General features: G+C 41.1%; 1 protein-coding gene across 1 annotated transcript in view; it reads left to right on the top strand.

The window, feature by feature from the left end:
- Window positions 1-7,106: 7,106 nt before the first annotated feature.
- LOC128640041 (calcium-binding protein 2-like) overlaps window positions 7,107-19,876 on the top strand; it is a 364,906-nt gene continuing 352,136 nt past the window's right edge. The window contains exon 1 of the mRNA XM_053692344.1: window positions 7,107-7,434. Within this exon, the coding sequence (XP_053548319.1) occupies window positions 7,189-7,434 (246 nt within the window). The 5' untranslated portion in view covers window positions 7,107-7,188. The remainder of the gene's footprint in view (window positions 7,435-19,876) is intronic.

Genomic DNA, 19,876 nt, shown 5'->3' on the forward strand with positions numbered 1-19,876 from the left:
GATCTAGCTTATTAAACAAACTTCAATATAAAAAGCCCTTGTAAGACAGATTTTATAGAAAACACAAAAGATCAAAATGGGTTTTCAACCCCTTTGGGACCAAGGTATCCAAAGTATGGATCCGCCTGGTCTCACGTTGCAGTAGGAATTTTGCACGGGTTCCCCCACGGTTAAGGGGCAGGACATGATCGATAATAATAAATCGTAGGTCTGCGACAGTGTGTTTGGCAACCAAGAAATGTTTAGCCACAGGTTGATCAGGTACAAGTGATCAAGGGTTAAACCCCTACTACCTCACCCCTCTCGTTTCTTGGTGGTTTTGAGCTCCTCAGAGCAACCGCGATCTCCCAGACCTTTCCTTGTGTGTGAACCTGATCTTGAAAGAGCTGGTCTCTGACCGACCTACCCCTCTCCGGCCAGGCCCCTGGATCTACCAGCCGGCCGCTGCACCCATCATCATCTGGAAATCTTTACCTCCAGCTGCTTCAGAGGCCCCTTGCCCCAGAACTCTGCTCTTTTGGGAACTAGTATCCCACGGGGAAGGTAAGATGTGGGCCAATTGCCGGAGGTGAGCTCCATAGGGAACCCCAGGGTTTCTGAGCCCTACTCATCAGACCGCCCTTCGGGTGGCCGGCCCCAACAACACTCTTGAATTGCTGCTGCTCCCCCGGGACCACCCGAATGCACCCTCCCTGTACCACTGGACACTGGGGGCCATTGGACATTATGGAGGCGCCAGCCTGTCTGGAGGGGCGGGAATGGCGTGAGATTTGGGGGAGTGATAAGGCTCTTATCAAGATTAATTTGTGTATAAATGTTGTGTGTTTTCCCAATAAAGTGTACTTCTTGTTTCACCTGAATGCTAGTCTGTATAGTTATTTGGGTGGGAACTGTTATAATCACTCTTCTCTGCTACATAGAAGCAGGTTCCAGGTGCTGGAAGGATCTTTTGGCGGAGCTACCCAGTTGGGGTAGCCAGAGTCCGTCACATTGGTGGCAGCGGTGGGATCCTGAATACTGGTGCTGTCTGGTATCAGGGTGGGCTACTGGCTGTAATCGCTTGGCAGCTACACAGCTGCAGTCGGCAGGGAGGAAGCAGGACCCTTTTGGCGGAGCTACCCAGTCGGGGTAGCCTGGGTATCCGTCACATTGGGGAGAGGAGAAAAGGGCTGGTGGCCAAATGTCAGCTGGTTGTACCGAAGAAGTATTGGTCCGACCTACTGCAGATAGGGCATGATATTACCCTATCTGGACATTTTAGAAAGTTCAGGACACACCACTGCCTGACCCTGACCTTCTTTTGGCCAGAGATTACAGTAGACATTAAGGACTACTGTAAAACTTGCCCAGTGTGTGAAGGTAGGGAAGACAGGAGATCACACTAAAGCTCCCCTGCATCCCCTTCCCATTATTTACGAACCCTTCAGTAGAGTGGCAGTAGATATAATTGGACCTTTGGCCCGACCTAGCCCCACTGGGAAGAAGTATATACTTAAAGTGGTTGACTATGCCACCCGATACCCAGAGGCAATCCCCCTAGCCAATATCCAAGTGGAGACAGTGTCAGATGCAATGCTCCAGATATTCACCAGGGTAAAGTTCACTGTGGAGATCAACCGGCTGTTGTGGAGGCTATGCGGGGTCAAACCCCTGCACAGTGCTCCATTTCACCCCCAGACTATTGGGCTATGTGATCGGTTTAATGGGACTTTAAAGCAGTTGCTTAGGACATTCTCGTCCACTCACAGGGACCGGAAGAGGTTCCTGCTGCACCTCCTCTTTGCATACAGAGTGGTGCCCCACTGGTTTCTCCCCATTCGAATTAGTGTATGACCGGAAGATAAGGGGACCCCTACACCTAGTGAGAGCCCATTGGGAGGGGGCCACAGAAGAGGAAGGACCATCCATTGTAGAGTACGTCCTCCAACTCAGGTACCGACTGAAGATTGTCACCGACAGGGTGCGCGAGAACCTTCAGGTCGCTCAAAGAAAACAGAAACAATGGTACAACCAAAATGTTCATACTTGGACCTTGACAGTAGGGCAGAAGGTCCTAGCTCTGAAGCCTGTCAAAACAGACAAGCTACAGGCCTCCTGGCAGGGACCCTACAGGGTGGTGGAACAGCTGAATGGCACCACCTACCTGATAGCCAAATGTTCAGATGACCGAGTTGCCGGACCTTTCATGTGAATATGTTAAAGGCATACCTAGAAAGGACCAAGGATGTGGCAGCTATCTGTGCTCTGGCTGTGGAGGACTCTGAGAATCTTCCAATGCCAGAGCTCCCCGGGCAAAATGAGATCCCCCAAGGAGTAGCCGACATACCCCTAGACGAGAGGTTAGGGACTGGACAGAGAGAGCAAGTCCGGCGACTCCTTGAAGACAGACGAGATATGTTCTCTACTGTCCCTGGGTCCCAGAGGCAGTCAGGGACAGTATGCACTGCAAGCTCAGGGGAATGTTGGACCTAGGTGTTGTTGAACCATCCAACAGTCCCTGGGCCTCCCTGGTGGTGCTGGTACCCAAGAAGGACAGGACCACCCGGTTCTGCATCGACTACCGTAAGTTCAATGACAGAACCACAACTGACGCCTACTTTATGCTCTAAAACACTGTTTTGTTCTGAGGTTTTAGGGGCATTTTTTTTAACCAAAACCTCAATTCATTTTAGAGAGTAGTTATATATTTTCATTATTTATTTTGAACCAAATTCATGTAATTTAGCTGTGAAAATCAAGCAATATCTTATTCTCAAAATTTGTAATGCACCCTTGCTGACTTCTTAATTCTAACATGATCTAAAGCTCGTCGCTCAGGTGAGATGATCTAAGAAGTCTCTTTGGTACGGCAAAGATACTCTGGATAGCTCTTGCTGGTTGGTGGTTACACCAATCACCAAGCACTACCCAGGTGCTGAACCAAAGATGGGCTGCCTCGTAAGCTTACATTCCTGCTTTTTCAAATAAAGATGACAATGCATCTGTTTCCGCGCTGAATGAACTCGTCCACCAACTCTGAGGCGGCGGACAGCAATCCGCCCGATCACATACGATCAGGTTGATTGACACCCCTGCTAGCGGCGAATGTGCAGGGGGCAGCATTGCACAAGCATTTCTATGAGCCTACCTAGTTTTACTCTTATATAATCATGTATAGCTATGTATTGTACCAAAATACCATCAAATATATGTAGAAATATGTATTTATGAATAAATAGAACATATTTTGCTATGTGAAGAACATTGGAATGTGAAATATTCATATTTTTATGTTGGGTTAGTGCAATTGAAAATATGCGTTCAGGTTAGCGTGAGAGTGGGGTGTTAAGTTTTTTCCCCTTTTTTGTTCTACATTGACTTCTATGGGGGAGTAGGTTATTGCGGGTGCGATATTCTAAGTTCAGCTTTTTGCGCACGTCAGGTTAGTGTGCAAGCGATAACTTTATACTTTCAACTTATAATACAGGAGCAAAAGGTTTACTTCTAGTGCAGGTAATGCTAGAAGTAATTCTATAATTAGCCAACAAATAGGACCAGAGTTTATTAACATGAAATAAATGAGTTTTGTATATATATATATATATATAATTTTTTTCCAGATGGACTTTGCACGCAGGCTTTTCTGGGGTTAGCTGCTTGAAACCCTTAAGGCTGTGCAGCTGTCTATGAGTACTGTTGAGCATCCAGGGCTGTAGTTTTGCAGGTTATAAGATGTGTGCCTAGTACGTTTTTGAGAATGCAGTCTATTTCCATGATTTGTATGTTGTATGGGTCTAGGAAAATTACAAAGGCCTGTGTCAACCTTGTTTGTATCGCAATGTGTTTGGTTGAAGGTATGCATTGTGTGGCTGTAGGTTAGAGACAAAGGGAGGAAGAGACCTTGATGTGGTCCTGGGCCCATCAGGGTGTTTGTGAGAAGGTTGCTTAGCCCGGTTTGAGGTCAGAAGATGGAAGAAGAGGATTGCCACCATGAAGATGAAGAGGATCGCTCCGGAGGACTGGTGCCATGAAGAAAGAGGAGCACCGCCTGAGCTGATCACGTAGGAGCCAGAGTCAAGTTGGGTTTAGAGTTTTTTTCGGGTAGGTTTTTTGTTTAGGAAAGGGTTTTTTCCCTTAGGTTATTTTTTAGGTTAGGATTTTTTTTAGGATAGGGCTTTTTTATTTTATGGGCTAAAGAGCCATCTTCACTTTAGGGCACTGCCATACCAAATGCCCTTCTAAGGGCAATGCCCAACCACATGCTCTTTTCAGGGCAATTTTTTTTGGGTAGGGTTTTTTTTTTGTTTGTTTTTTAAAAGGACAGTCTACACCTTGGTCATCTTAAAGTCTTACCTTAGATTAAGCTGCAAACATTCTCCTGCACCTTTTCTATATCATGCAGCAGGAATGAAAAAAAAAAAGGTATTTTAAAATGACTATTGTTTCTGGCCACTTTGAAATGACTGCCAAGTTCTGCCCACTGATGACATCACAATCTGGGCTGCATTAAATACTTCACTAGTTACAAAAGACTCACTAATTGGATTCAACAGCCTGACAATGCTATTCAGCAGAGTGCCTAGATGCAGCACAGATCGTGATGTCATCAGTGGGCTGAGCTTGGCAGCCATTTCAAAGTGGCCAGAAACAATATTGATTTTAAAATAACGTTTTTACTGTTCCTGCTGCATGATATAGAAAGGGGTGCAGGAGGCAATTTGCAGCTTAATCTAAGGTAAGTCTTTAAGATGACTAGGGTGTAGTCTTTAACTTAGGATTTCTTTAGAATAGGGCTTTTTATGGGTAAAATAGTTATATTCACTTTAGGGCACTGCCCTACCAAATGCCCTTCTAAGGGCAATGCTCTAACAAGTGAGCTTATTAAGGCAATTGTTAAAATAGTTTTTTTAAGTTAGGCTTTTTATTTGGGGGGTACCCCCACTTTGGTTTTAGAATACCAAAACTAAAAGAGCTTAATCACTTTGCCCTAAAAAATTTGCCCTTTTCAGAGCAATTGTTAGAGTAGGGTTTAGTGTTAGTATAGGTTTTTATTTTATTTTGGGGTGGGCTTTTTTTAAAGGGGGCTTTAGTTTTAAGATAGGCATAAATAGGGATTTTTTTTTTGCTTTTTGGTAATGTGTTTTTTTAGTTTGTGTATTTTTAGTGTTTGTTATTTTATGTAACTTAGGGGGTGTTAGGAGTCTTGGGTGGTTTAGCTGTTAGGTAGTTAAGTAGCGTAAGGCTAGCTTGCGATGGGGACATGATGATACATATTTAAAAGGGATCCTTTACTTTACATCTCCAATGTTGTTGCTGATGGTGCTTGAAATATTTCGCCAGCATCGCCACCCATTGCGATGTATAGTTAAATGCCTCTAAGCGATGCTGCCTTTAAACAATAATGTCAGTCCTTTTAAATATTTTGTCGTCTTTCTCGACATTGCGTCATATCCGTTTAAATATATTTCCGCTGCGCAGCACTTTTGATCATTAGGGCCTCAAAGAGCTACTGTTTGGACAGAGGCATGTCTTTGGAGTATGGGAAGTGGCACAAGAACACTCTATGGGACTTAGTCACAGGCCTGCCACAGGGACAGGTCCCTAGCTTCCTCCTATTTGTTCTACGTTCCTCTGCTGTCATGCGTACAGCATTGGATTGGCTATCTGCTGGAAGTAGTTTTTGCTGCTTATGGCAAGTCCAGTAGTATAGGTGTCTATCTGGTAAGTGTGGGGGTTTATAAGTTATATTTATGTAAGAACTGTAGATACCTATTTTAGTCTGTATGCTATTAGTAGGTACTCAATTTTGGGTATCATAGCCTGGGGACTATTATTTAAGGCATTTTTTTTAAAGATTTGGTTATATAGGTACCTTATTTCACCTATTAAGCCTTAAAGTGCTTTAATTATTTTTTTGGTGCATGTTGGCTTTTTATTTTCGTGTTTCATTTTTTGTTAACGCTCGTTGGATTGTTAGCGCGTCAGCATGTTCGCACATGTTTTTTGTTTGCACTCTTTCTGATTAATGTGTAATGGCTTAAGTGCATGTCTTTTTTTTCATGCCTGTACTTAATGTGTCAGATTACGCGCGCGTTGAGGTTTTTTGCGCCTATTATCCCTTACGCTTGATATGCACCTATATGTGAGCTATTTGACGTCTTTGTGTCGGGTTATTTAGAGCGATTTAATTTTTGCGTGCTTTTATCATGATCTGGGCTGCATATGGCCTCCAAAAAGGCTCACTAGTTGGATTTAACAGAGTGCCTAGATTCAGCCCAGATTGTGATGTCATTAGTGGGGGGAGCTTGGCAGCCACTTCAAAGTAACCAGAAACAATATTCATTGTAAAATAACTTTTTTTACCGTTCCTGCTGCGTGATATAGAAAGGTGTGCAGGAGGCTATTTGCATCTAAGGTAAGACTTTAAGATGACAAAGGTGTAGACTGTCCCTTTAAATAACGCTCCACTTGTAATCTGGCCCTAAATTTTTGGAAATGTTTAAAAGGGAATGGCCTTGATTTAAAAACCCAGAGAAAAATCATGTAAAACTGCTTGCTTGGCATTTCAAATGGATTGGATTAGACTTCCCTGATGGATGGTTAGTGTAGTGTTAACTCTTACCAGTAGTTACACCTGATACTAAAATATGGATTAACTAAACAGATGCAGCATAGTAATTATTTATGTTGTTGATTTATTCTTGCAAACAGTTGCAAGTTTTCAGCATCTTATCTGCCTTGTCATATTCTGAGACTTGCCACTTCTTTATAATTAAAGAGAAACATGATAGTATAACCTCTCTGATTACATTGCAAGGAGATACATACAGATCATGCCCCCTCTATGGCTAAACATTGTATTCTATTGGCTTTTATATCCACTCTACATGGAAATAAAAATCCTGGGACCCTTGGGACTGGATAGAAATGCTTCTCTAGAAACAAAAGCTATTGTATAATTCAATGTCTGGCAGTTCTAGGACATGATACCAATGACTAGTTGGTAATTACTCTGTATCATACATAATATATGTTAGAGGTTTCAACTTCTGAAAGGCGATACAAAAGTTATAAAGAGAAACTGGACAACAATAGAAGGGGTTATAGTGTGTATAGATCTTGTTTTTTTGTAGATAAGTCAAGTGAAGTAGTGGCTCCTCAGTGAGATTCATCAAAAGTCAATATAAAGACAATATATAACTTAAAGAGATGTTCCTATTTTTTAGAGAAACTCAGCGTACTCTCTCTGAAAAAAACGACTCCAGATATGCGATGCAGATTCCTAAGAGTAACAGAAAGAAGTTGCAAAAAGCAAAATCAAAGGCTCGATTGTCAGATGAGGTAAAAGAAATTCAGGAACAGAAAGAGACCTCTACTGTAAGATCAAATAAGGTTATTGACCCAGAAGCACCTGTATACCTCAGTATAAGAGAAAGGATAAAACATATCTTAAAGGTGAGTGACAAAATGTTTTTTTATTATTCAGCATTCTTGTAGACTTGCTAAAAACAATTCTAACATACATATAGTGTTCCTGCACTATTATTACACTTGATGTAAGATGTCTTATGTGATTCTGCTTGCACTACATGTTTCTTCTTGCATTTTAAGAAATACATTTTGCATAATTTCTTGTTTTAAAACTTAACACAGGATGAATATGGATTTGGTTAAACTGGAAAAAAATGATGGCCCTATTTCTCTATTTTATAAACGTTCCCTCAAATAATACAAAATAGCACATGGCAGCTATCTAGGCATGTTCTGTAGCTTCTGCATCCCTTCAAAAGTAGAAAACACCATTCTGATTGCTCTTATTCCTCAGCGTAAAGCTCTGTTTATTATGGAGATTTGGGAGGATTGGAACTTTGGTCTCTTTAGGTGCTATCTGAAAAAATTATTTTATTTAATTTTGCTTTTTCTTCATTATCTTTATGTGAGATACCATGATAACCTATTATTTTATTTTTCTTTTGAATGTTTAGTAAGCCAAAAACATGAAGTTCTATTGATATCAATGGAATTCTTCAATATCATTTGCATCATGTACATCAGTACCTCTCATTTTGTAATAGAAACATCTTTGCAATACATTATGTCCTGGCACTGGGCAAAGCGCAAACTAGGTCTCACTATAGTACTGAAAAGGGAAACTCACGCACGAAAATGCAGTAGAATATTAACAGTGCTTATTAAGAACTTAGTGCAATAATACACACTAAGCAGTGATTACAGCACAGCAGAACAAAGCAGCGATTAAACTATAATGCATTACTTATCTTCGGGTGTAGGATAATGTATTAAAGTGAATGTAAAGTCACCACCCCCCGAGAACGCCACACTAATGTGCATAAAAAATAAGTTGAAGTTTAATTCATCATTTTTCAATGACTGCTATATTTACGCCAAAAATTAGCTTTTTATCAGTTATTTCGCACTAAGCTTCCTCCGCCCGCCATCTTCACTATTTGAGTGACAGGTTTAGATGCACTCTTTTAACCAATCATAGATTCAACTACGGGGGTTTCAATCTCGATTTCAAAACGTCACAGAATCTAAATACGCATGCGTTAAAACCTATCTTCATCTATGTTTAGACGCGCGTTCACACTTCGCGCATGCGCACTTACCATACTTATACCTAGATCGGAGAAGCTATCACAGTGGCAGTTGTGAGAGGATATGGCTTCTAACAGCCTCTTGCTATACTCACTTTAGTGGCCCCTAAAATGTATTGCATTTTAACATTTTTATGTATATTGGCGGTGATGTGTATTGCTAACAAACACATGCGCAATTGAAGGTGTACACGGGAGCGTGCTTGAAGTATACGTACAGAGCGGAGAAGAAGGGAGTAATGACTGGGAGGAGTTTGGGTACGTAACTGAATCAAATTTGAAAGAAAAATATATAATTATTAGTTTATTTTTTAAAGTGGTAGTTTAACTAATATGTATAAAAGAAAGCATTTGGAGGATTCGTTAACAGGAAAATTGACATTCACTTTAATATCATGTATTTGAAAGCGTGTTTACACAAAATAGACTGCATTTGCAAAAAAAAAAATCTGCGTAGTAGCGCTTCAAATTATGCATATATAAATTCTGTTTCAATGTAGAGTTGTCACACTGAAAAGCAGGTGATACTGATATGGCTGAAAAGGTATAGCTAAAATGGAGGACAGTGTTTTAAATATTTGAAACCCATAACAATGTTTCCCCAATAAAATACAAGTTACTCCCTTGAAACTCCCACACAATCTACTTTATTAAAAAAGACAAAAAACAAAACTTCCTATTAATACGGGGGATGTGGCACATTAAATATGTATATACAATGTTTACTGTATATGTATTGTATAGTATAATGTTAGAATATGTATATAAACTTTAGACGGGTTGTAAAAATTTTGTATTATGTCCGTAGGTGTGATTTTTTTTAAAACTTATTTTAGGAATGCGATTGCATGTTCACAATATTCATATTTCATACTATTGCGATCTCGATGACGCAATTGTGTTTTACTTATAATATTGTGATCTCACTGTACCAAACATGTGATAAATATATATGATTACGAGTTTTGCGTTATGAGTGAAAAAGCAGCGTTATGGCTCTTTTTCACTACCGCTGGTATTATGAGTCTTGCAGGTATATCTGTACCGCACACTTTTTTGGCCGTAACGCAACGTAACTACCGCAGCTTTCAAAAAGTCCCTTTTCAATGGGACTTCCATAGCACTGGTATTACGAGTTTGCCTGTCCGGCCAAAAAGTGAGCAGTACAGCCAATACCGTCAAGATCCGTACCGTAAACTGAAAGTCAGTAGTTATGGCTTTTATGTTACAAAGCTGTAACATAAAACTCATAACTAAAGTACTAAAAAGTACACTAACACCCATAAACTACCTATTAACCCCTAAACCGAGGCCCTCCAGCATCGCAAACACTAAAATAAAATTATTAACCCCCAATCTGCTACTCCCAAAATTGCCACCACTATAATAAACATATTAACCCCTAAACCGCCGCACTCCCACATCTTAACCACTAGTTAAATATTATTAACCCCTAATCTGCTGTCCCTAACATCGCCGCAACCTACATTACTGTTATTAACCCCTAATCTGCTGCCCCCAAAATCGCTGCCACTATACTAAAGTTATTAACCCCTAAACCTAACCCTAAGTCTAACCCTAACCCTAACACCAACTAACGTTAACATAATTAAAATAAATCTAAATAAAAATTACAATTAATACCTAAATAATTCCTATTTAAAACTAAATACTTACCTACAACATAAAACCTAAGCTAGCTACAATATAACTAATAGTTATATTGTAGCTATATTAGGTTTTATTTTTATGTCACAGCTAAGTTTTTATTTATTTTAACTAGGTAGAATAGTTAGTAAATAGTTATCAACGATTTACTAACTACCTAGCTAAAATAAATACAAAATTACCTGTAAAATAAAACCTTACCTGTCTTACACTAACACCTAACCTTACACTACAATTAAATAAATTACATTAACCCCTTAGTGACCACAGCACTTTTCCATTTTCTGTCCGTTTGGGACCAAGGCTATTTTTACATTTCTGCTGTGTTTGTGTTTAGCTGTAATTTTCCTCTTACTCATTCCTGTACCCACACATATTATATATAATTTTTCTCGCCATTAAATGGACTTTCTAAAGATACCATTATTTTCATAATATCTTATAATTTACTATAAAAAATATTATAAAATATGAGGAAAAAATGGAAAAAAACACACTTTTTCTAACTTTGACCCCAAAAATCTGTTACACATCTACAACCACCAAAAAACACCCATGCTAAATAGTTTATAAATTTTGTCCTGAGTTTAGAAATACCCAATGTTTACATGTTCTTTGCTTTTTTGCAAGTTATAGGGCAATAAATGCAAGTAGCACTTTGCTATTTCCAAACCACTTTTTTTCAAAATTAGCGCAAGTTACATTGGAACACTATATCTTTCAGGAATCCCAAAATATCCCTTGACATGTATATATTTTTTTAGAAGACATCCCAAATTATTGATCTAGGCCCATTTTGGTATATTTTATGCAACCATTTCACCACCAAATGCGATCAAATAAAAAAAAAGTTCACTTTTTCACAAGTTTTTTCAAAAACTTTAGGTTTCTCACTGAAATTATTTACAAACAGCTTGTGCAATTATGGCACAAATGGTTGTAAATGCTTCTCTGGGATCCCCTTTGTTCAGAAATAGAAGACATATATGGCTTTGGCGTTGCTTTTTGGTAATTAGAAGGCCGCTAAATGCCGTTGCGCACCACACGTGTATTATGCCCAGGAGTGAAGGGGTTAATTAGGTAGCTTGTAGGGAGCTTGCAGGGTTAATTTTAGCTTTAGTGTAGAAATCAGCCTCCCACCTGACACATCACACCCCCTGAACCCTCCCAAACAGCTCTTTTCCCTCCCCCACCCCACAATTGTCCCGCCATCTTAAGTACTGGCAGAAAGTCTGCCAGTACTAAAATAAAAGTTTTTTTTTTGTTGGTTTTTAAAAAAATAAGAAAATAAACCTTATTCTGCTGTGTAGGATCCTCCCTTAGCCCCTAACCTCCCTGATCCCCCCCCCCCCCCCAAACAGCTCTATAACCCCCACCTCTGCTTTATTGTGGCCATATTGGGTACTGGCATCTGTCTGCCAGTACCCAGTTTGCAATCAAATATGTTTTTTTTTATTTAAAACAAAACTATTTTCTGTGGTGTAGCTGCCCCACCCTCAACACCCAACCCCACTCCCTCTCCCAGATCGATTATTTTTTTTTATTCCCACCCTCTCTCCCACCGAGTCCCACCATGGCTCTGTTCCATAGTGTACTGTTCCCCCCGCGCACATACCCTCACGCGATCCCACCCCCTTCCTCCACCGATTGCCGACCACCCGCCTCCCTGGATAAGCTCCCACTCACCAACAAACATGGCCATCGATGGCCGATGCAGAGAGGGCCACAGAGTGTCTCTCTCTGCATCGGACTGCTCAAAACTTTTATTGCAGGATTCCTCAATATCGAGCCATTACTGCAATAATATGAAAGCGGCTGGAAGTGATCAGGATCCTTGGTCGTTAACTGCATTTTTTTGCAGGACGTACCCCATACGTCGTTGGTCATTAAGGGGTTAATTAAATACAATTAACTAAATTACAAAATTTTTTACACAAAATAAAAAAGAAATGATCAAATATTTAAACTAATTACACCTAATCTAATAGCCCTATCAAAATAAAAAAGCCCCCCAAAATAAAAAAAAATCCCTAGACTAAACTAAACTGCAAATGGCCCTTAAAAGGGCCTTTTGCAGAGCATTGACCCAAAGAAATCAGCTCTTTTACCTGATAGAATTCTATCAGCCAATCGGAATTAAAGGTGAAAAAATCCTATTGGCTGATGCAATCAGCCAATCGGAATTCAAGAGACGCCATCTTGGATGACGTCCCTTAAAGGAACCTTCATTCTTGAAGAGCCGTCGTCAGAAGAGGATGCTCTGCGCCGGATGTCTTGAAGATGGAGCCGCTCCGCGTCGGAAGGATGAAGATAGAAGATACCGTCTGGATGAAGACTTCTGCCCGTTTGGAGGACCACTTCTTGCCGCTTGGATGAAGACTTCTCCCGGCTTCGTTGAGGATGGATGTCCGGTCTTCAAAAACTGTAAGTAGATCTTAGGAGGTTATTGTTAGTTTTTTTTTTTTAAGGATTTATTGGGTGGGTTTTATTTTTAGCTTAGGATTTGGGCTGAAAAAGAGCTAAATGCCCTTTTAAGGGCAATGCCCATCCAAATGCCCTTTTCAGAGCAATGGGGAGCTTAGTTTTTTTTAGATATGATTTTATTTGGGGGGTTTGGTTGTGTGGGTGGTGAGTTTACTGTTGGGGGGTTGTTTGTATTTTTTTTTTACAGATAAAAGAGCTGATTTCTTTGGGGCAGTGCCCTGCAAAAGGCCCTTTTAAGGGCCATTGGCAGTTTAGTTTAGTCTAGGGTTTTTTTTTTATTTTGGGGAGGCTTTTTTATTTTGATAGGGCTATTAGATTAGGTGTAATTAGTTTAAATATTTGATAATTTCTTTTTTATTTTGTGTAATTTAGTGTTTGTTTCTCTTGTTAAGTGTAGTCAGTCCACGGGTCATCCATTACTTATGGAATATATCTCTTCCTAACAGGAAGCTGCAAGAGGATCACCCAAGCAGAGCTGCTATATAGCTCCTCCCCTCACATGTCATATTCAGTCATTCTCTTGCAGCCTAACTAAAGATAGGTCGCTGGGAGAGGTCTGTGGTGTTTTTTAACTTAGTTTATTTCTACAATCAAAAGTTTGTTATTTTAAATGGCACCGGAGTGTGCTGTTTGTTCTCAGGCAGCATTAGAAGAAGAATCTGCCTGCGTTTTCTATGATCTTAGCAGACGTAACTAAGATCCACTGGCTGTTCTCATCTGAGGAGTGAGGTAACTTCAGAAAAGGGGAATAGCATGCAGGGCCCCCTGCAAACGAGGTATGTGCAGTAAATTATTTTTCTGAGGAATGGAATTGACTGAGAAAATACTGCTGATACCAATGTAAAGTAAGTTCAGCCTTAAATGCAGTGATAGCGACTGGTATTAGGCTGATGAGTGTGTGTACACTGAATGTATTTTTCTAAGGAATGGAATTGACTCTGAAAATACTGTTAATACTGAAATAATGTATGAGCCTTAACTGCAGTAAAAGCGACTGGTAGCAGGCTTATTAATAACACTTCATAACTTTTAAAATGTATGTTCAAAACGTTTAATGGCATGTTAATCGTTTTTTGTGAGGTACTTGGTGATAAAACTTATTGGGGCATGATTTTTACCACATGGCCATCTTTGTTTTCTGCATAGAAACAGTTATCTGAGCTTCCCCACTGTTGTAATATGAGTGGGAGGGGCCTATTTTAACGCTTTTTTGCTCAGTAAAAATTCAGTCACAATCTGTCTACTGCATCCTCCATGATCCAGATCGTCTCTAGAGAGCTCAGGGGTCTTCAAAATTCATTTTGAGGGAGGTAATCAGTCACAGCAGACCTGTGACAGTGTGTTTTGACTGTGTTAAAAACGTTAATTATTAAATTGTTATCCGTTTTTGGGTATTAAGGGGTTAATCATCCATTTGCTGGTGGGTGCAATCCTTTGCTAACTTAATACATTTACTGTGAAAAATTGGTTGCTATAACTATTTTGGTTCATTGTTATTTCAACTGTGACAGCTTTTTGTGCTTCTTAAAGGCACAGTAGCGTTTTTTATATTGCTTGTAAATTTATTTAGAAAAGTATTTCCAAGCTTGCTAGTCTCATTGCTAGTCTGTTTAAACATGTCTGACTCAGATGAATCTCTTTGTTCACTATGTTTAAAGGCCAATGTGGAGCCCAATAGAAATTTGTGTACTAATTGCATTGATGTTACTTTAAATAAAAGTCAATCTTTACATGTAAAGAAATTATCACCAGACAACGAGGGGGAAGTTATGCCGACTAACTCTCCTCACGTGTCAGTACCTTCGCCTCCCGCTCAGGAGGTGCGTGATTTTGTGGCGCCAAGTACATCAGGGAGGCCCTTACAAATCACTTTGCAAGACATGGCTACTGTTATGACAGAAGTATTATCTAAATTGCCAGAATTAAGAGGCAAGCGCGATAGCTCTGGGTTAAGGACAGAGCGCGCGGATGAGGTGAGAGCCATGTCAGATACTGCGTCACAGTTTGCAGAACATGAAGACGGAGAGCTTCATTCTGTGGGTGACGGATCTGATCCAGGGAGACTGGATTCAGAGATTTCTAATTTTAAATTTAAGCTTGAGAACCTCCGCATATTGCTAGGGGAGGTATTAGCGGCTCTGAATGATTGTAACACGGTTGCAATTCCAGAAAAATTATGTAGGTTGGATAGATACTATGCGGTACCGGTGTGTACTGACGTGTTTCCTATACCTAAAAGGCTTACAGAGATTATTAGCAAGGAGTGGGATAGACCTGGTGTGCCTTTTTCCCCTCCTCCCATATTTAGGAAAATGTTTCCTATAGACGCCACCACACGAGACTTATGGCAGACGGTCCCTAAGGTGGAGGGAGCAGTTTCTACTTTAGCTAAGCGTACCACTATCCCGGTGGAGGATAGTTGTGCCTTTTCAGATCCAATGGATAAGAAATTAGAGGGTTACCTTAAGAAAATGTTTGTTCAACAAGGTTTTATCTTACAGCCCCTTGCATGCATTGCGCCTGTCACTGCTGCGGCGGCATTCTGGTTTGAGTCTCTGGAAGAGGCCATTCGCACAGCTCCATTGGATGAAATTATGAACAAGCTTAAAGCACTTAAGCTAGCTAACGCATTTGTTTCTGATGCCGTCGTACATTTAACCAAACTTACGGCTAAGAACTCCGGATTCGCCATCCAAGCGCGCAGAGCGCTATGGCTTAAATCCTGGTCAGCTGACGTGACTTCTAAATCTAAATTGCTTAATATTCCTTTCAAAGGGCAGACCATATTCGGGCCCGGCTTGAAAGAAATTATAGCTGACATTACGGGAGGTAAGGGCCATGCTCTACCTCAGGACAGGGCCAAATCAAAGGCCAAACAGTCTAATTTTCGTGCCTTTCGTAACTTCAAGGCAGGAGCAGCATCAACTTCCTCCGCTCCAAAACAGGAAGGAGCTGTTGCTCGTTACAGACAGGGCTGGAAAGTTAACCAGTCCTGGAACAAGGGCAAGCAGGCCAAGAAACCTGCTGCTGCCCCTAAGACAGCATGAAGAGAGGGCCCCCTATCCGGAAACGGATCTAGTGGGGGGCAGACTTTCTCTTTTCGCCCAGGCTTGGGCAAGAGATGTCCAGGATCCCTGGGCGTTGGAGATCATATCTCAGGGATATCTCCTGGACTTCAAAACTTCTCCTCCACGAGGGAGATTTCATCTTTCAAGGTTATCAGCAAACCAAATAAAGAAAGAGGCGTTTCTACGCTGTGTACAAGACCTCTTACTAATGGGGGTGATCCATCCAGTTCCGCAGACGGAACACGGGCAAGGATTCTATTCAAATCTATTTGTGGTTCCCAAGAAAGAGGGAACCTTCAGACCAATCTTGGACTTAAAAATCCTAAACAAATTCCTAAGAGTTCCATCATTCAAAATGGAAACTATTCGAACCATCCTTCCCATGATCCAAGAGGGTCAGTACATGACCACAGTGGACTTAAAGGATGCCTACCTTCACATACCGATTCACAAGGATCATTATCGGTACCTAAGATTTGCTTTCCTAGACAGGCATTACCAGTTTGTAGCTCTTCCCTTCGGATTAGCTACGGCTCCAAGAATCTTTACAAAAGTTCTGGGCTCACTTCTGGCGGTACTAAGACCACAAGGCATAGCGGTGACTCCGTACCTAGACGACATTCTGATACAAGCGTCAAGTTTTCAAACTGCCAAGTCTCATACAGAGATAGTTCTGGCATTTCTGAGGTCGCATGGGTGGAAGGTGAACGTGGAAAAGAGTTCTCTATTACCACTTACAAGGGTTCCCTTTCTAGGGACTCTTATAGATTCTGTAGAGATGAAAATTTACCTGACGGAGGCCAGGTTATCAAAACTTCTAAATGCTTGCTGTGTCCTTCATTCCATTCCACACCCGTCAGTAGCTCAGTGCATGGAAGTAATCGGCTTAATGGTAGCGGCAATGGACATAGTACCATTTGCGCGCCTGCATCTCAGACCGCTGCAATTGTGCATGCTAAGTCAGTGGAATGGGGATTACTCAGATTTGTCCCCCCTGCTAAATCTGGATCAAGAGACCAGAGATTCTCTTCTATGGTGGCTTTCTCGGCCACATCTGTCCAAGGGGATGACCTTTCGCAGGCCAGATTGGACGATTGTAACAGACGCCAGCCTTCTAGGCTGGGGCGCAGTCTGGAACTCCCTGAAGGCTCAGGGACTATGGACTCAGGAGGAGAAACTCCTCCCAATAAATATTCTGGAATTAAGAGCAATATTCAATGCTCTCCTAGCTTGGCCTCAGTTAGCAACTCTGAGGTTCATCAGATTTCAGTCGGACAACATCACGACTGTGGCTTACATCAACCATCAAGGGGGAACCAGAAGTTCCCTAGCGATGTTGGAAGTCTCAAAGATAATTCGCTGGGCAGAGTCTCACTCTTGCCACCTGTCAGCGATTTACATCCCAGGCGTGGAGAACTGGGAGGCGGATTTTCTAAGTCGCCAGACTTTTCATCCGGGGGAGTGGGAACTTCATCCGGAGGTCTTTGCTCAACTGATTCATCGTTGGGGCAAACCAGATCTGGATCTCATGGCGTCTCGCCAGAACGCCAAGCTTCCTCGTTACGGATCCAGGTCCAGGGACCCGGGAGCGGTGCTGATAGATGCTCTGACAGCCCCTTGGGTCTTCAACATGGCTTATGTGTTTCCACCATTTCCGATGCTCCCTCGTTTGATTGCCAAGATCAAACAGGAGAGAGCTTCGGTGATTCTGATAGCGCCTGCGTGGCCACGCAGGACCTGGTATGCAGACCTAGTGGACATGTCGTCCTGCCCACCATGGTCTCTGCCTCTGAGACAGGACCTTCTAATTCAGGGTCCTTTCAACCATCCAAATCTAATTTCTCTGAGGCTGACTGCATGGAGATTGAACGCTTGATTCTATCAAAGCGTGGCTTCTCGGAGTCGGTTATTGATACCTTAATACAGGCTAGGAAGCCTGTTACCAGAAGAATTTACCATAAGATATGGCGTAAATATTTATATTGGTGCGAATCCAAGAGTTACTCATGGAGTAAGGTTAGGATTCCTAGGATATTGTCTTTTCTACAAGAGGGTTTAGAAAAGGGCTTATCTGCTAGTTCGTTAAAGGGACAGATTTCTGCTCTGTCTATTCTTCTACACAAACGTCTGGCAGAAGTTCCAGACGTTCAGGCTTTTTGTCAGGCTTTAGCTAGGATTAAGCCTGTGTTTAAGACTGTTGCTCCGCCGTGGAGCTTAAACTTAGTTCTTAACGTTCTTCAAGGCGTTCCATTTGAACCCCTTCATTCCATTGATATCAAGCTGTTATCCTGGAAGGTTCTGTTTTTGATGGCTATTTCCTCGGCTCGAAGAGTCTCTGAGTTATCTGCCTTACATTGTGATTCTCCTTATCTGATTTTTCATTCAGACAAGGTAGTTCTGCGTACTAAACCTGGGTTCTTACCTAAGGTAGTTACTAACAGGAATATCAATCAAGAGATTGTTGTTCCATCACTGTGTCCTAACCCTTCTTCAAAGAAGGAACGACTTTTGCATAATCTGGACGTAGTCCGTGCCCTGAAGTTCTATTTGCAAGCAACTAAAGATTTTCGTCAAACTTCCTCCCTGTTTGTCGTTTACTCTGGACAGAGAAGAGGTCAAAAGGCTTCGGCTACCTCTCTCTCTTTTTGGCTTCGTAGCATAATACGTTTAGCCTATGAGACTGCTGGACAGCAGCCTCCTGAAAGGATTACAGCTCATTCTACTAGAGCTGTGGCTTCCACCTGGGCCTTTAAAAATTAGGCCTCTGTTGAACAGATTTGCAAGGCTGCAACTTGGTCTTCACTTCACACTTTTTCAAAATTTTACAAATTTGACACTTTTGCTTCTTCGGAGGCTATTTTTGGGAGAAAGGTGCTTCAGGCAGTGGTTCCTTCTGTTTAAGGTTCCTGCCTTGTCCCTCCCTTCATCCGTGTACTTTAGCTTTGGTATTGGTATTCCATAAGTAATGGATGACCCGTGGACTGACTACACTTAACAAGAGAAAACATAATTTATGCTTACCTGATAAATGTATTTCTCTTGTAGTGTAGTCAGTCCACGGCCCGCCCTGTCTTTAAGGCAGATCTAAATTTTAATTAAACTCCAGTCACCACTGCACCCTATGGTTTCTCCTTTCTCGTCTGGTTTTGGTCGAATGACTGAATATGACATGTGAGGGGAGGAGCTATATAGCAGCTCTGCTTGGGTGATCCTCTTGCAGCTTCCTGTTAGGAAGAGATATATTCCATAAGTAATGGATGACCCGTGGACTGACTACACTACAAGAGAAATACATTTATCAGGTAAGCATAAATTATGTTTTTTGTTAGTTAATTGTATTTAATTAATGTAATTTATTTAATTGTAGTGTAAGGTTAGGTGTTAGTGTAAGACAGGTTAGGTTTTATTTTACAGGTAAATTTGTATTTATTTTAGCTAGGTAGTTAGTAAATAGTTAATAACTATTTACTAACTATTCTACCTAGTTAAAATAAATACAAACTTAGCTGTGAAATAAAAATAAAACATAAGATAGCTACAATATAACTATTATATATTTAGAAGTAAGTATTTAGTTTTAAATAGGAATTATTTAGTTATTAATTGTAATTTTTATTTAATTTTTTTTTAAATTATGTTCAAGTTAGTGGGTGTTAGGGTAAGGGTTATACTTACGGTTAGGGGTTAATAACTTTAGTATAGTGGCAGCGACGTGGGGGCGGAAGATTAAGGATTAATAAGTGTAATGTAGGTGGTGGCGATATTAGGGGTTAATAAGTGTAGGTAGGTGGCGGCGACATTGGGGGCGACAGATTAGGGGTTAATAAGTGTAGGTAGGTGGCGGCGATGTCGGGGGCGGCAGATTAGGGGTTAATAAGTGTAGATAAGTGGCGGTGACATTGGGGGTGGCAGATTAGGGGTTAATAAGTGTAATGTAGGTGGCAGCGATGTTGGGAGCAGCAGATTAGGGGTTAATAAGTGTAACCTAGGTAGTGGCGATGTTAGGGAAGCATATTAGGGGTTAATAAGTGTAATGTAGGTGTCGGCGTTGTCGGGGGT

Source organism: Bombina bombina, chromosome 9, assembly GCF_027579735.1.
Source record: "Bombina bombina isolate aBomBom1 chromosome 9, aBomBom1.pri, whole genome shotgun sequence".
NCBI classification, from domain to species: domain Eukaryota; kingdom Metazoa; phylum Chordata; class Amphibia; order Anura; family Bombinatoridae; genus Bombina; species Bombina bombina.